Below are 15779 nucleotides of genomic sequence, written 5' to 3'. Positions count from 1 at the left end.
ATTGTTTTTCTTTCCTTAACCCTCTTTCCAGAACCTACTGAAACTTACTGGAGTCCTCCCTCAATTCCATCTTTTATTTAACTTCAAAATTCCTGATATCGCAGTGACATTTCATTTCAGTTAGTGTTGCTAGACAGTACCACAAGTTGACCTTCCAATCCCTTTCCTGTCAGGGCCTCAGCTACCTGCCTCCGCAGTGTTCCCAGACCGTGCCAATCCAGGGACATGGTCCTCCTATTTGAATATGTGTGTGGTATCCTATTGCACTGCTGCTTCAGCACTGGTCCAGACCGAAAATCAACATTACTTAATCATCATGTGTTAGAAGTTTACAAAACAAAATGGAGAAACTCTTGGAGACAATTTCCTATTGCAATTTGACACCACCGACCATATTTTTGCATAAAACTTTATTATAGAAACATATCTAGAGACTCTTTAAAATAGAGATTAATTGTTTGAGAGCTTGCTGGTTGAAATTATTATTATATAAATTCCTGTGTAGAGACTTCTACACTACAGTCTATGTTCCTGATCTTGCAAAGGGATCTGCACAGGTATAATGCTCTGCCTGGGTGGATACCTTACAGGATTAGTGCCCACATTGTATCAAAATCTACATGGCCCTCTCCTATGCCCTGGATATTTGGTCTTGGCATGACTGTTCATAACAGCTTTTTCAGGATTTTTAATATATTGGATCCAAACCTTTGTTTTCTTAATTCATAGATTTCACATGATACTTTAATGTGAAGATCAGAAAAAAAAATATTCTCCTTTATCATGGCAAACCATTGTCTGTAATGTAAAAGTTTATTATTAAAAGTAATTCCCAAATGTTTTAAGAGCTTGTCTACACAGTAGGGTAACACTGTCTACAGAGAGCGATTTTTAAAATGCATTAGTGTGTTGCGGATTAATTGGTCCATGTAGAACTTCCTGGTGCATACCTAAGGTTCCCTAGTGCACTTTAACATAGTACTGTTTCAAACAGCATTACTTTAAAGTGCACCAGCAGGGTCTATCCAGATCAATTTATGTGTAACTCTTTAGTGTGGTTTAGAAATCACACACTCAAAAAACACATCACCCCACTGTGTACACAAGCCCTATGATATTTGTCTGTAATATTAAAATGAAAAATGTCAGTCCTACAATTAAAAGCTACTTTACCATCAGTGAAAGAAAAAACACTGAATAAACAAATTCATATTTTCCCCCTGTAATTTAGCATCCTTACTGATTTTTATTTTTACATAATTTAGTTATTTCAAAGATGTAAGTTAAAAGTCAAAATCTTGTCCATAAAGTTTTAGAAGGAGACAAATAATTTATGACTGAGTTATAAACTTTAAAATACAGAAATTTACACTGGAAACATTGGTAGCACTTTAAATTCCTCTGAATTTCAGAATTATCTGAGAGCTAACCGATCACTCTTCATCCTTCATATCACTTAACTTTATCCATTTAGTAGTCAACACGTCTGCCATATAATGAATTCCAGGGAAGTCTTGACCCATGTGAACCACAACTGAAATGGTTCACACACTAACCATAACTTCACTCATGTGAGTACTCCCACTCAAATCACGCAAGTTAAATTACACATATTTAAGTGTTTGCATGGTCAAGGCAAGCCAAGCATATATATATATTTCAAAAATTATAAATTAGCTGCAATTTTTCTAGTTTACTGTTCCATTTGGTATTTTATATTTTCATGTATAGACATCAGTAAGTTATCCCACAGGAGTGCCCCAGAAATTGGTATTTTAGTGGGTTACCACCATTTAAAAATATTTAGCAAGTTTTCTTCTTTTTCACAATGCTTGAAGACAGAGGACACCCCGTTTCTAGTTTAAAAATTCAGTGCAAAAGAATGATGTTTGTGCTCAGATAATTTTTCTGGTATGATTCTAAAGTGCTTTCACTTTAGAATGCTTTGCATATTTAATATAAGCTATATGTTCAGTAGTTACCGTCTGGAGTGTAACTTCCAATGTGTTTGTGTGACACTCCAAGCAACTGAACAGCTAAGAGAAGATGTAATTACGAAGAGTCTAGCCAAGAGACTGTTAATGTGTAAATATTTTATATAGCCTGCACCTGTGTAATGAAGTATTGCTTCAGAACCCTAGGGAACCTTAATCATTTCACATTAATCACACATACAGGCTGTCTAATTTTGTACGAGATATGATGTCTCCTTTCATACAACACATCCAAATCTTTAAGGTGTTTCATGAGTCGAAGTGATTAAAAACAAAAAATATTTATGGTTTATTATCAACAAACAGCTACATTTAGAGATGCTAACGTATAGTGGATTCTAAAGCTTATGTTACTGTTTTAGGTGCAAGTAACTGGTTGAAAGAGATCCTAATTTCTTTTCAATACTCAGTAGTAAGAGATCACTACATTTTACCTCAGTTTCTGGGGTAGGAGATGGGGTAATAGAATTAAGTGATCCTTTCCTTGAGCTCTGAAGATCTGTTGGTATGGAGACAGGACGTTCCCACTGGGTTGTTCCTGTTGGTATGTGCCAATAATAGATCCCAGCAATGTCATTGATTTTTTTCCAGCCAGGTGGCAAGTCGGGGTCGGTCTGAAATGAGTGATCACTCCATATATCTGCTGAGAAAGGAAAAATAAACCTGTATTATTCAACACAAATGCTTTTTAGATTTCCAGTTCTGGTCTTGATTCATGTGATGAAGGATTAGTACTGCTATTGCTCTTTACCGAAATAAATAAAAGTCACCGAAGTAAATTATACAATATTAGGCATTGAGGTAAGATGAAAAGGTCAACATGGCATGAATTAACCTACAAAGAGGAGGACAACAAGATGGACAGCTTACATAAGAGATGCATTAATACAGCAATTACTTGATATCATCATTCAAACTATCCCCTTTAAATTCCAGCCATACTGAGGATATAACTGCAGGTATATTAAGATAGAATATGCAACTAAATAACTTGGCAATGTGATGTTGTTCCCTGCCTGTCCCCTTTCTCAGAACTTCCTTACCACCCACAATACCCACAAAGGGAGCATTCCTTTTGACAGTGAAAATCATCTTACAAAAAATAATTACACACAAGCTTTCATCAATATGAAACTTAAGAAATTTACTTATTTAAAATGGTGAACAGTGGGAAAACCATATGCCATTCCATATTTAAAACTGGTTGTCTCAAAAGTACAAATAGTTTTGAACTGTTGATCTTACACAGTGGTAAAAGAAAAATCCATGGGTGAAATCTCAGCCCCATTGAAATTAATGGTAAAACTCCCATTGACTTCACTGAGGCCAGGATTTTGTCCTGCAGACCAAAGATATCTTCAGATTTTATGCTGCTAGGGAGACAAACACCACTTGCGGTGAATAAAGATCACAGAGTGCATTTCATAGAGTGGGGACATTAACCCTAGTAACATGGCCATGTTCCAGCAAGGGCAATTACTTTCTCCCTGCTTACATGTTTCCTTGCAGTTATAGAGGGACATGGTCTTAGCTTTCTGTATTAAACTCCTGAACAGTGCTATTGGGCGCTTTTAAACAACTGCTGTGTTCCATCCCAGAGGGACCAAATTGGGACAATAAATAGTTTCTTCTTAGTGTTTGGAGCTATAGATAATGGGGAATTCAGGAACAAAGAAATTGTCATATCAGACCTGACTAGTGATCCAGTAACTTAACTGTGACATTAGTTAGTACCTGGGGCTTCAAAGGAAGGTGCCAACCCACTCTCCTCCCCCCCAAAAAACATGGTGTTCAACTTCCCCATAAGGTACATTTCTTCCTAACCCCTGGCTGGCTTATGCCCTGAAGCATGAAGCTTTGCAATATTTATATTAACTAAAAAATTCTTATGCTAGCTATATAACTGTGGAGGTTTTCAGTAAATATATATATGTATAAATGCCTATGCTTTTTTAATCTTAAACTCTTGGCCTCCACCATATCTTGTGGCAACAAGCTCCACCGTCTAAAAAATATTTTAAATGTATTGCCTATTAATTTAACTGAATGCTTCCTGTTCTTGCATTATGAAAAAAGATACATAGGCACACCCAATTCACTTTCTCTACCATTCATTATTTTCTATACCCCTTAGTCATCATTTCTTAATCTACTCCTGGAGGAATTCTGCGCATCTGTGGATGTGCAGAATTCATCAGTCTTGCATAATTTTGTATTTTCCTGCATAAAAACCATTTTGCCTACGAAGTGCTCCAGTTCTGCCTTTTGCCCACCAGAGGCCACTTGGCTCTAGAACAGCTGGCTGGCGGTCTCTAGTGAGCAAAAGGCGGAACTGCAGCGCTTCTTAAGCAAAATGTTTTTTATGTGGGAAAGTACAAAATTCTATGCCCAGTGCTGCAGAATTCCCCCAGGAGTAGAGTTCATCACAGCACCCTGCCTGCGGAGCCAGGTTAGGACAGAGTGGGGCACACAGAGCTGCTGGGGGGGTCAGAGATTGGGGTTCAGAATGGTTAGTGGGGGGGACAGACTGGAGCACGGGCTCAGGAACTAGTGGGGTGACTAGGGGATGAGGGAGAGGGGCTGAAGAGACCTATGGGGATGAGGAGTGCAGGGACGGGGCAGACCTGCCTGACAGAATGGGAGAGGCTTGGGGTCAGCCAGGGTCTGCATGGGGGAGGCTTCCCAACACCCTAACAATAGCACCTCCCGACCCAAAGAAAAAACTCCCACCCACACCCAACACCCTCCAGGCTCATTCCTAGGCTCATTCCCTCTCTCTCAGCTCCTCTGTTACCCCTCACTCCCTCAAGTCTTAGCACTGCTTCTGACAGGTGCAGGAAATACAGTTCTGTATTGTAATTTAAATAAATTACACAAAGTTCTGTATTAATATGCCTAGTAAGGAATCTATTAATCAAAAAAAAATTACTATAATCTTTTTTTTTTTTTTTTTTGGTCTGTATTGTTACAGACATACTTGCTGACAGATTCCCCCCCCCTTCAAGGGTGACTTGAACTGAACACAGTACTCCAGGTAACTGACAAGAACTACAGTGTTTTCCCAGTGGAGCCGCATACTGTTCCCAAATCATTAGTTTATTATTCCTGCAGTAAGATGAGCAAATTCTGAGCTGAAGAGCTCACAGACCTCCAACTACAAGACTTCCATTAATATTTAGTTTTGAGTCACATCTGTTATAATGAACACAACTTAGGTCCAGCATCTGAGAGTCCTTAACATTTGTATAGTAAGGTCAGGAATATCTTAAATATTCCAAATATTTGTTTAATAATTCTATGTTCTATCCTGTATCACATTCAAGCATCTCATTTCATTCTCCAAGGCCTTCCACAGTTTAGCTTCATCCTATCTTTCTGTTCTGGTCTCTTTACTTCGCACACTCCCTCTTTGCTTAACCCAAGCAACTTGTTATTCAGAAGTTTTTTGCTCACCAAAAAAAGCTGTGTGCCACAGAGTTTGAAAAATCTAAACCAGCACTCTGAGGTATTGGTGGCAGTGCTGCTATTCTTCAGAACCAGATATACAAGAGTAAATTGAAATAGCTAATTTATGAAATCCTAAAGTTGCATCAAAGTCTATAAAGAAAACACTGGACCTTTCAGTGCATACTAGCATGAAAAGGCAACCAACTTGCCTTGTCATAAAGAGGAAAAAATTAAAAGCTTAAACTTAATGAATAATTTGGCATAGTTCAGTTGTAAAGGGTAGGGGATTGGGAATACTTCACACTTATTTAGGACTCATTCCCATTTGAAGTCAATGGGAATCTTTGAATTGACATCAGTGGGTGTTGGATCAGGTCCATATGTTTTTCAAAGCATTTTACGAACATTAACCAATTAAGCCTCAAAACTTCCATGGCAGGCAGACATTATTATCCCTTTTACAGAGGCAGGCACTCATATTCTTCCCCTTCTAAGTGCTGCAGCCTACGGTCTCTCTAACCCATCCCCTAAACTGGGTGGAATGGCTATGAAAGCAGAGAGATGGAGATGTTAATCTCTCACCTGACAAAAATGGAGGACGAAGTGCTCTGTTAGATGGGACTCAGAACAAAGAGTCCTTGTGAGGTACTAAACAACTTCTATGAGGTGAGGTCATTCTGCCCCTGTAGGAAAGGATCCATGGTTCTTTTGTTTACTTTGAGGCTGTGGTTGAGGATGGAGTGTTTTTTCTGAATTTGCACATAGTGAATAACTAACCTCAATCAACTTTATAATAATAGGAAATATTTTATTTAAAGTTTTTGGACTCCATAGACGAACTACAAGTTCACTGATCTTCAAAAGTATGAGGTTAGTGTTAACTATTGTTCGTACAGGTCATCTTAGAAAAAGTACCCTAAAGTTGCTTGTGGAAATAAATCATCATCAAATGGTCCCTGCTTGTTCCTCACAACATACAATAATTAAATGAAGCAGAACATAAGTATGGATAAAATAATTTCTTTAATGTATTATACTGATAAAGTGCATCAGAGTCCTGCACTTAGGACGGAAAAATCCCATGCACTGCTACAGGTTGGGGACCGACTGGCTAAGCAGCAGTTCTGCAGAAAAGGACCTGGGGATTACAGTGGACGAGAAGCTGGATATGAGTCAACAGTGTGCCTTTGTTGCTAAGAAGGCTAACGACTTATTGGACTGAATTAGTATGAGCACTGCCAGCAGATTGAGGGAAGTAATTATTTCCCCTCTATTCGGCACTGGTGAGGCCACATCTGGAGTACTGGGTCCAGTTTTGGGCCCCCCCCCCCCCCCTACAGAAAGGATGGACAAATTGGAGAGAGTCCAGCGGAGGGCAATGAAAATGATAGGGGGCTGGGGCACATGCTTTAAGAGGAGAGGCTGAGGGAACTGGGCTTATTTAGTCTGCAAAAGAGAAGAGTGAGGGGTGATTTGATAGCAGCCTTCAACTACCTGAAGGGGGGCTCCAAAGGGGATGGAGCTTGGCTGTTTTCAGTGGTGGCAGATGACAGAACAAGGAGCAATGGTCTCAAGTTGCAGTGGGAGAGGTCTAGGTTGGCTATTAGGAAAAACTATTTCCCTAGGAGGGTGGTGAAGTACTGGAATGGGTTACATAGGGAGGTGGCGGAATCTCCATCCTTAGTGGTTTTTAAGGCCTGGCTTGACAAAGCCCTGGCTGGGATGATTTACTTGGGGTTGGCCCTGTTTTGAGCAGCGGGCTGGACTAGATGACCTCCTGAGGTCTCTTCCAACCCTAATCTTTTATAATTCTATGACCGTTTGAGATTATTTCTGTTGTAGTTTGAGATCAAAATTATCATACTGTGCAAATATAAAATGTTATCTTATGCTTATATTGAGTGATTTCATCCAAACCAACCAACTAAAAGTTGCAAGGGAAATTACATATGATTATTCATAGTTACTGTAACAGGTTACAAAGTAAGATCTAAATAGGAATGACAATGAAGTATAAAAAAATCAAAATTGCTTTTGTGACAGCAGGAAGAATGTTGTAAACCTTAAGACATAACACAAAAAAGACTTCTACAAAAATTCATTAGGATGAATGTAATTCTATTTTATTCGCAAGCATCTGGGAGCAGATCATGTAATACGGTTGCAAATACTCTGGGTTAGGGCCAAAGAAACATTACCTCACTAAGTAATAAATGTTCAATTACCTTAAAAATACACTATTAGCAAAAGATAGAGATGGACTAAAATATGTGCTGGGATAAATTTAGGGTATGTACTCTTAATTAACTGATTTTGTAACCAGTGCAGCTCTAGTTTCAAAGACCTAATAATATTTCATATTAGGGACATATTTTTAATTGTAAGGCTGCCATTTAGGGCTGGGTTATTTTGCAGCTCACCTGCTCTTGTGTGTCATTTCAAGAGAAATGTATTGACAATGTAACATGGATTCACATTTTAAATTAAATAAAGGTAAATATATGTATACCTCCACATGAATTATAGTTTTATTAAGAAGTTGTTTCATTTATCTATTTTAATCACTCAAAGCACCCAATCTAAGCACCATTTTAGTTGTTTTCACAATAGCAGAAAAGTACATTACTATGGAGATGGAGATTTACGGAAGCATTCCATGAAGTAAACACATATTTCTATGCATTTGGGTAGGTTTATTTATCATGCAGAGTGAGTCATGATCTTAAAAGACTTCTTCCCTAAAGTCTCCCATATGAAATGGATAAGGATAATAACCACAGGGCAAGAAAAAAAGACCCATTCTGGAATAGATTAAGCAATAAGCACAGCCACTATAAATAAATGCTATAAAAATTCCATGCTGGGGTCTTTCTAAGGGGCTTGGTGTTTGTGCTTTTTCTGTACAACTCCAGTATTCCTTTGGCAAGGAAGATTTTAGCCCTTCTCACTATAAAGATGTCCTTTTGAATGAGAACCAGTGCTGGCTGCAGAGAAACAAAATGAAACTTTATCTGTAAATTTGAAATCCTGGCCCCAAAACCCTGCAGGTTCACACGGACTGGAATGCAGTAAGAAACACCTCATTTTCATGTGTTGGGGAAGGCTGTACAAGGACTACACAGCCCACAAGCACTTTGGAGATGACCTCCACAGCAGCTGGAAGAGGGACATGGGAAGGCAAGAGCAGAGACAGCCAATGGGCATCTACTACTTCTCCATATTCCATATTGTCAGCTGAACAACGGTTGCCCACCAGCCATCACCCACTGGTGCCGCCAATTCTGTTCTGCTTACTTGCTCTGAGCACACAGCCTGGTTACCTGGCCTGAGAACTCTCTACCAGGATTTCACCCAAAGAAAAGCATGAAATGTCAGAATTCATTTCAATGTATTATAAACCCTGAAATCAGGTGCTGACAATTTCAGTATCAGCTGATCTGATGTGGATGGATTCATTTGAAAGAACATGTCACAGTAATAGGGCCCCGATACTTTTCAATGGGCATTTTGCCCAAGTAAAGACTGCCAATTAAGGCCTGGTCTACAGAATTTGACTGGCATAGTTATTCTGGAATAACTATAATTATATAATTATTCTGACATAAAATAATTTTTACTCTAGAATAGAGTGCGTCTACACGAGGAGCTATTCTGGAATAGCTTATTCCACAACAGCGATGCCAGCCAATTGTCCCATGTAGACAAGGCTTAAGACCTTCGCTTCTGAAACCCTCTCTATCAAGTTTCACCCAGAAATAAATGCTTATGTCTGCGTTTTTATATGAATGGCTGAAAAAGGGAGTTTATAATGGAAGAATTAATACTGCCTTCATTCAATCATCAGTATAAATGAGAACTGCACGTGGTTGAAGCCTCAAAATATTCTGTTGCATACAGAAAAGCTGTAGCATCACTTCTGTTCTGAAATTATCTATACCAAATAAACTGTTTCAAGAGGACAAACATTAAGAAAATATAGCTGTAAATATTTATAGGGGACCTTAGGCTGGAAGGGACCCTCGAACAAGGCAATTTGTATTTTCGAAGTGCCAAGTATAGTCAAGCCTGCATAAAATAATGTATTGCTGTTTTATAACTCTCTCCTACAGCTGCCAGGCTCTACCACAGAGCTGATGGATAGCAGCAATAAACTCCATTCAATACTGTAGGCTATAATTTAGATAGCTGAGTTTGGCAAGATGATTAGCAAATTGGGGAATTAAATTTTTATTTCAAGGTACATTTATTTTAGTATCCAGTACTGGGTGAATACTGTAATGCTGATGTCTGAGGATGAAATGGAAACAAACTAAGTGCAACTGGATGGTAATGTAAACAGCATATGCATTTGGTGACCACCTTTGTAAATAACAATATTTTTATTGCTTGCTTTTTTATTACTGTTTCAGACAGAAGGGACAACAATCAAATTGCAGCCATAATATGAATCATTCTTTAGCCCCAACAAGGCAAAGATCAAAATTATAACAGGATCTCTCATGCTAGGCAAACTGGAAAGAGCAGCAAGTGGAGCCAATTTACTTCTCCATTGTTTTGCAGTGTCATGAACACACTTTTCATTCAATGGCAATTGTCACCAGGCTGTCATATAAGGTCACTGATCAAAGTGGGAGTCATACCAGTGGCATGCAAAGATCACAGTTTTTGTACCTCACCACACTGTAGTTTGCTAGTACCTGACCATGACTTGCACCATTCTCAGGTAGAGCTTGGTATGCTCTGTGAAATTGCATAATTAAAAAACTAACTATGACAAATGACAGAAGCTTTTAATTGGTTCATGCTTTCCAGTGTAGGCAAGGTAGACTAGCTGTAAGTTCAGTATCAGTTAAGGCAGAAACACATGCCTTTTAGAAATGCACAACTAAAAGGAAAGGATTAGATATAATGGGGGAGGGGGAAGGGGGGGGAGACACAAACCCTTACAGAATGCTTATTAAAAAAAAAGAGAGAGAAGTGCAAAGATACAGCACAAAATGGGTTATGATAGATGAGAAAAATCAAAAGAGATCATATATAATGCTTGAAAGAACAATATTTTATTAGTACTGTTTATAACTGGGAAAAAGAGTGGTATAGGTCCAATTAAGAAAGATATTATAACAAAAGAGGATGGAGAAGTATTAGCACAGGGAATTAATGTACTCTGGGCCAAATTCTGATTTTATTTACACTAGTGCTGTCCAGAGTAGCTCCACTGACCTTAGGAAAGGAAGTCTGGATTACACCAGTGTAAATGAGATCCAAATTTCCCCCTTTATGAGCATATTTATGTCAGGAGCAGATATTAAAAAGTAGGTGGCTGAAATGTTAGTTGTGCCAGGTTAGCTGATTCAGGGTATTTTCTAGATATGGGCCAGAAACGCATCTTGCCACATGGGCAACAAATTCAACAAAACACCTGGACAGGACAGGACGGGATTCAGCTCTACATTCTTTAAGGAACTAATATTACTACTAGCATTAGTATGTGTTACTTAGCACAAGAAGGATACCACAGAACTGGTAATTATAGATTGATAGTGCTAGTTTCTATGCTAGGAAAAATTATCAGGGATGAAAACACATGTAACAAAAGAGAAAAAGGGTAATTTAAATGGATTGTGATGAACCTTACATTTCTTCAAAGAAATCTGTAACAAAGAATGGACAAAGCAAAGCTATGACTTACCTCAGTTTCAGAGAAATCTTTAGGGACCTGTTAAACAGAGCGAGAGTGTGCGTGCGCACGCGCAAAGACTGAACCAGGGATTTAAAACTGGTCCATGAGATAGGGTCAAAGGGTTAAACCCACTCCACGGTCAGAAAATCCTTACAAAAAATAGAGCTCCATCTTGGCACCATTAAATGGAGGTAATTACATAATGGTACAATCTGCAGCTAGAGACTGAAGGAGGATCTGGATGGGTAAAGCAAGAGGATGAAAATTTTTTCTTAGTGTCAGGAATAGCAAGGTAGAGATTTACACAAAAGAGAAATGTTTATTAAATGGTTAGAAAAGACCTAGAAAAGCAGCCTGGAAATTGGTGAACAATATACTGTGTTACAGTACAGGACCACTGCACAGAGCCGAAGAAGTACAGGGTCATAAATAAGGAAGTAGATTTCAAAATTAAAAGGTATGCTAATATCAGGTCATGGTATGGCTGCATCTGGATCACTGTGTACTTAAAAAAAAGAAGGATCCCACTTTTCAGAAAAGGGCAACAAGGTTAATTTATGATAAAATAGGTACATCTCATGAGAAAAGACAAAAAGATTATACTATATAATCAGATTCAAATACCTAAAAGAGCCATTCAAGGATTTGTTTAAAAAACAGACCCCTTTTACTTCCAAGAAAGGGACATCGCACTCACAATTGAAAAGTGCAGGGGAAAAAAGCTTAGCATCAGATCCTCAGCTAGTCTAAACTGACACAGCTCCACTGCAGTGGGTGGAGCTACTCCAATTTATGTCAGCTGAGAATCTGTCCTTTAATCTTAGGAAGGACTTCTTTCACAGACTATTACTGGAATGAGGAATAGTTTGAAAATATGATGCAGTGAGACCAAATGGCTGTAGTAACAAACAGATACTTGAAAGCAAAAATATATATAGATAAAGGCGCTGATATAGAAAATAAGCTTCTGAATAGCAAAATGTATTTACTATACAAAGATATGGACCTTATAGACCCCATTTCTCTCCTTCCTTAAATATATGCTTCTATCACAAAGCTTTAGCTTTTAGCCTCAAACCAGAATAGTTGTCCTTCTACTAGATGGATACTTTGAATAAGGGGGATAGATTTGAAATTCAGGGCTTGAGCCGGACTTTGATTAGCATCAAGTATATCAAAATCAAAAACTTTAAACTGTGACAAACAGTTCTGAGTTTGTCCTGAAGGCTGATAGTACCTTTGGTCCACAGTTGCCAACTTTCACATGGTAAATAAGTACCCCAACTTTCACAATAAGCCAAAAATCAAGCTAATCCCATTTAAAAAAAGGCCAAAACAAGCCAATACCTAAGTATCCCAACACTCTATATGACTAGATCCCCCTGGCATGCAGCCTGGGACCATGGTGGACCCGCTGTGCACCTGTGACTCTCTCCCCACATTGCCCTTGCTTGCCCCCTCTTTGCCCCTGCTTCCAGGAGCCAATAAAAAAAAAAAAAAAAAGAAGCAACAAGCTATAACAAGCTACAAGCCAAAACTAGCCAGCAAGCAACTCACAAGCCAATTAAGCCAAAAACAAGCCCAATTTCTGCATTTTTTTTCAGGGGTTTGGCATGTCTGCTTTGGTCCCATTGTGATGTGTTAATAGTTTCCAGTACAAATCAGTAAAGCAGTCTGGCCTATAGTTATTCTCTAAGTCATCTCCTTCCATTCTCTTCCACCATCCATTTCTCTCCACAGTAAATCCAATATCAGAGCCTGAGGAGAAATCAAATATGTTATTGTTGGAAGCTCAGTGCTGTGATTTCATAACACAGCTGTTCACATTCCAGCAGATGGTGGATACATACTATAAATGAAGGAATTCAAATTGGAAAAATGTTTTGTTAGCAAAATAAAACCAGATTCTGCAAACCTTCCCTTGTCAGAGATAGCAAAGAGTAGGACTGCATTGGGACCTAAGAGCAGGATCTGTTCCGAAGTTTTGACAGCCTAGGAAAACAACAATTTAAAACCTGGTCACAGCTGGGATTAAACAAATAATGAGGTCGCATACAATGAATTTTGGATATTATTTATTCCCCCTGCTGGACACAGAAGTGGAAGTAGAAAAAATCAGAAGGGAGGAAGAGAAATGATGAGTCACGAGGAATAAAACAGTTTTGGAAAAAAAATAAAAATAACAATTGTGAAAAAAATTCTTTATATAGTTTTTAATCCTGGATTAAAGAGACTTTCCTTCCCCCTGCCTGGAGCTTTGATAAAATGCATTCACAAAAAAACATATCTGCTTCAAGAGCCCAATCTATATACTGAAGTCAACGGCAAATTCCCATTGACTTCAGTGGGGCCAGCATTTGGCCCTCAACAGACGCATATTTCTTCCCATTACACATACTGCAGTTCACAGAAGACTTCAGAGGGAAAAGAGATGTGGGATAATTGAAGTGAAGCAACAGACAAATTAAGAAACAATTAAAAAACAAAACAAAAAACCCAGCACGATTACAGACCTGGATTCAGATACTACGTTTTAAACTGCTATGCATGCTGTTCTGGTGATCAAACACACAGGTTTAAAATCTGCATGATTTCAGACCATTTTCTCATCACTTTGCGTGTGCTACAGTATAATCAACAGTACCACCTACCCTCATAATTCACAATTACGATGGTCAGCACGTAGTCTCTCCCAAGCATCACAGCAAGAAGCATGAATGCTCTCTTAGAAATAAATACAGCAAAAATGCAAGTCACTAGAAAAAGTAGTTACAAATCAGACAAACTTGTCTAATTTTGGTAACATTACTCAACAAGGAGTGATGAACAGCCAGAAGCTGGTCATCTGTAGCAGTCCTTACTCACAGCATGCAACTGGTTGTCATGACAACACGCTCATCTCCCTTGCAGAATCTCTGTGAACAAGTCACATGCGTGTTGAAAGGCACACAAGAGAAAGATTTCTTCAAGCTCCAGGGCAGAGTGGTCAGAAGTGGAATTTGCAGGGATGAGTATTACAGAGCCTGATCCTGTGTCTCTGAAGTCAATGGAAACTTTGCTATTGATTTCAACAGCTGCAGGGTCAAGCCTTTAAACCAGATTCAGAGAAGAGAGACAAGGTGGGTGAGGTAATATCTTTTATTGAACCAACAAGCTTTTCTCACTCACCAACAGATGTTGGTCAAACAAAAGATATTACTTCACCCACCTTGTCTCTCTAATATCCCGGGACCGAACTGGCTACAACTACACTGCATACAATCAGAGAACGAGTCATTTCTTAAAAATTCTAAGAGAAGCTTGTGATGGATTTGGACCTGCTCTGTAATAATCTATGGATATTATTGCAGCCAGATTCTTTAATGGTTAATAATTGTATTGGTTGCCAGGTGATACTAATTGAATGAGTTGCATCTAATAGGGTTTTAGTCCCAGAATCAGACATTACAGAATTAAAACTCACATGTTCAGTATCTTGTAGGGAACTCTAAGGTGCAAGGCACAGACACTCACATTGAGGGCAAAGCAAAACCTTGGCCACTTTTATTAACACAGGTCAGTAAAGACAAGAAAGAGTCAAGCCACATAAATAAATAGCAGTAATACAGTACTGCAGATCTCTTTGGTGTCATTCCGTGCATATTGTCATATATTTGCTCCCCTCCTTGGGGACCTGGTGGTAAGAGACAATGGACCAGCTCTCCCTGGCATGCCAAATGAGTCCATAGGTCCAGACCCCTAATGCCCAAAGGTTGGTGGTAGATAATAACAATGAAGAGCTGAAGGGTCAATGATGGAAAGCTTTCCATCCAGCTACGTGGTGGCTTGGCCTATTGTAGAGCCTGGGTACTCTCATGAATATTCATTCAGATGCCCAGCCTCTCATGTCCATATCTATACTTGAGGGACAATACTAGATCCATTTGTTCTCACCTCCTACCTCTTTATCCAGCTCAACTGACCAGTTTTTCAAGAGGGTGAGATCCCAATTTGTAAACACAGGAAAACCAAAAGCCTGGAAACCTAAGACAAATGGGCTTCTGGGGGGGATAAAAGCAGAGGTGAAAGTGGGCCGGTATGGCGTACCATTAAGAAGTGGCTGCCGGTACCGGCCTGTACACAGCCCGACATTAAAACACTGCCATGACAGCGCTTTAACGGCGCTGCCTCTTCCCCAACCCCATCCAGGGCCGCCGCTGACAGGGGGGTGGGAGGGAAAAGGGGCAGCTGCCCCAGGGCCCGGCGATTTAAAAGGGCCAGGGCTCCCAGCTGCTGCTCCGCAGTAGTGGCCGGAGCACTGGGCCCTTTTAAACCACTGCCGGAACCCCAGGTGGCATGGGCCAGGCAGCATGGAAGGGCTGGCTGGGAGAGGCTGACCCACAGCCCTACCCCTTCCGCCAAAGGCCCCGCCCCTTACAGTGGCTCATGTACCGGTAAATCTTTTATATTACTTTCACCACTGGATAAAAGTGACATTCAAGGGACGAGGGGAGTAGTTGTTTGGAGTTGATGAGAAGTGGTTCATCCAGGCACAGACCCAAGAGGCCAGGGGTCTGGCAAAGCACCTGCCTGGGATTTCTGCAACGGATGGCAAGCCTCTAGGTAAGACAGACACCTGTATAGGCCTTCTGTTTTAAAATCCTTTATGTTCTTTC

The 15779-nt window shown here is 39.6% G+C and overlaps 1 protein-coding gene across 28 annotated transcripts in view; it reads right to left on the bottom strand.

The window, feature by feature from the left end:
* The window catches only part of APBB2 (amyloid beta precursor protein binding family B member 2), a 328434-nt gene that overhangs the window by 117698 nt on the left and 194957 nt on the right, over nucleotides 1-15779 (bottom strand). For 14 of the 28 annotated variants that reach the window (XM_037897880.2, XM_037897878.2, XM_043544465.1 and 11 more), the window contains one exon: nucleotides 2429-2637. In XM_037897880.2, coding sequence (XP_037753808.1) covers nucleotides 2429-2637 — 209 coding nt within the window. Of the gene's footprint in view, nucleotides 1-2428; nucleotides 2638-13775; nucleotides 14024-15779 lie in introns of those variants that run through there. The other 14 variants (XM_037897879.2, XM_037897882.2, XM_037897887.2 and 11 more) reach the window with 6 other exon arrangements.

The sequence above is a fragment of the Chelonia mydas genome, chromosome 4, assembly GCF_015237465.2.
Source record: "Chelonia mydas isolate rCheMyd1 chromosome 4, rCheMyd1.pri.v2, whole genome shotgun sequence".
Lineage (NCBI taxonomy): Eukaryota > Metazoa > Chordata > Testudines > Cheloniidae > Chelonia > Chelonia mydas.
The sequence above is the reverse complement of the archived record's forward strand: the minus strand, read 5'-3'. Positions and strand labels throughout refer to the sequence as shown.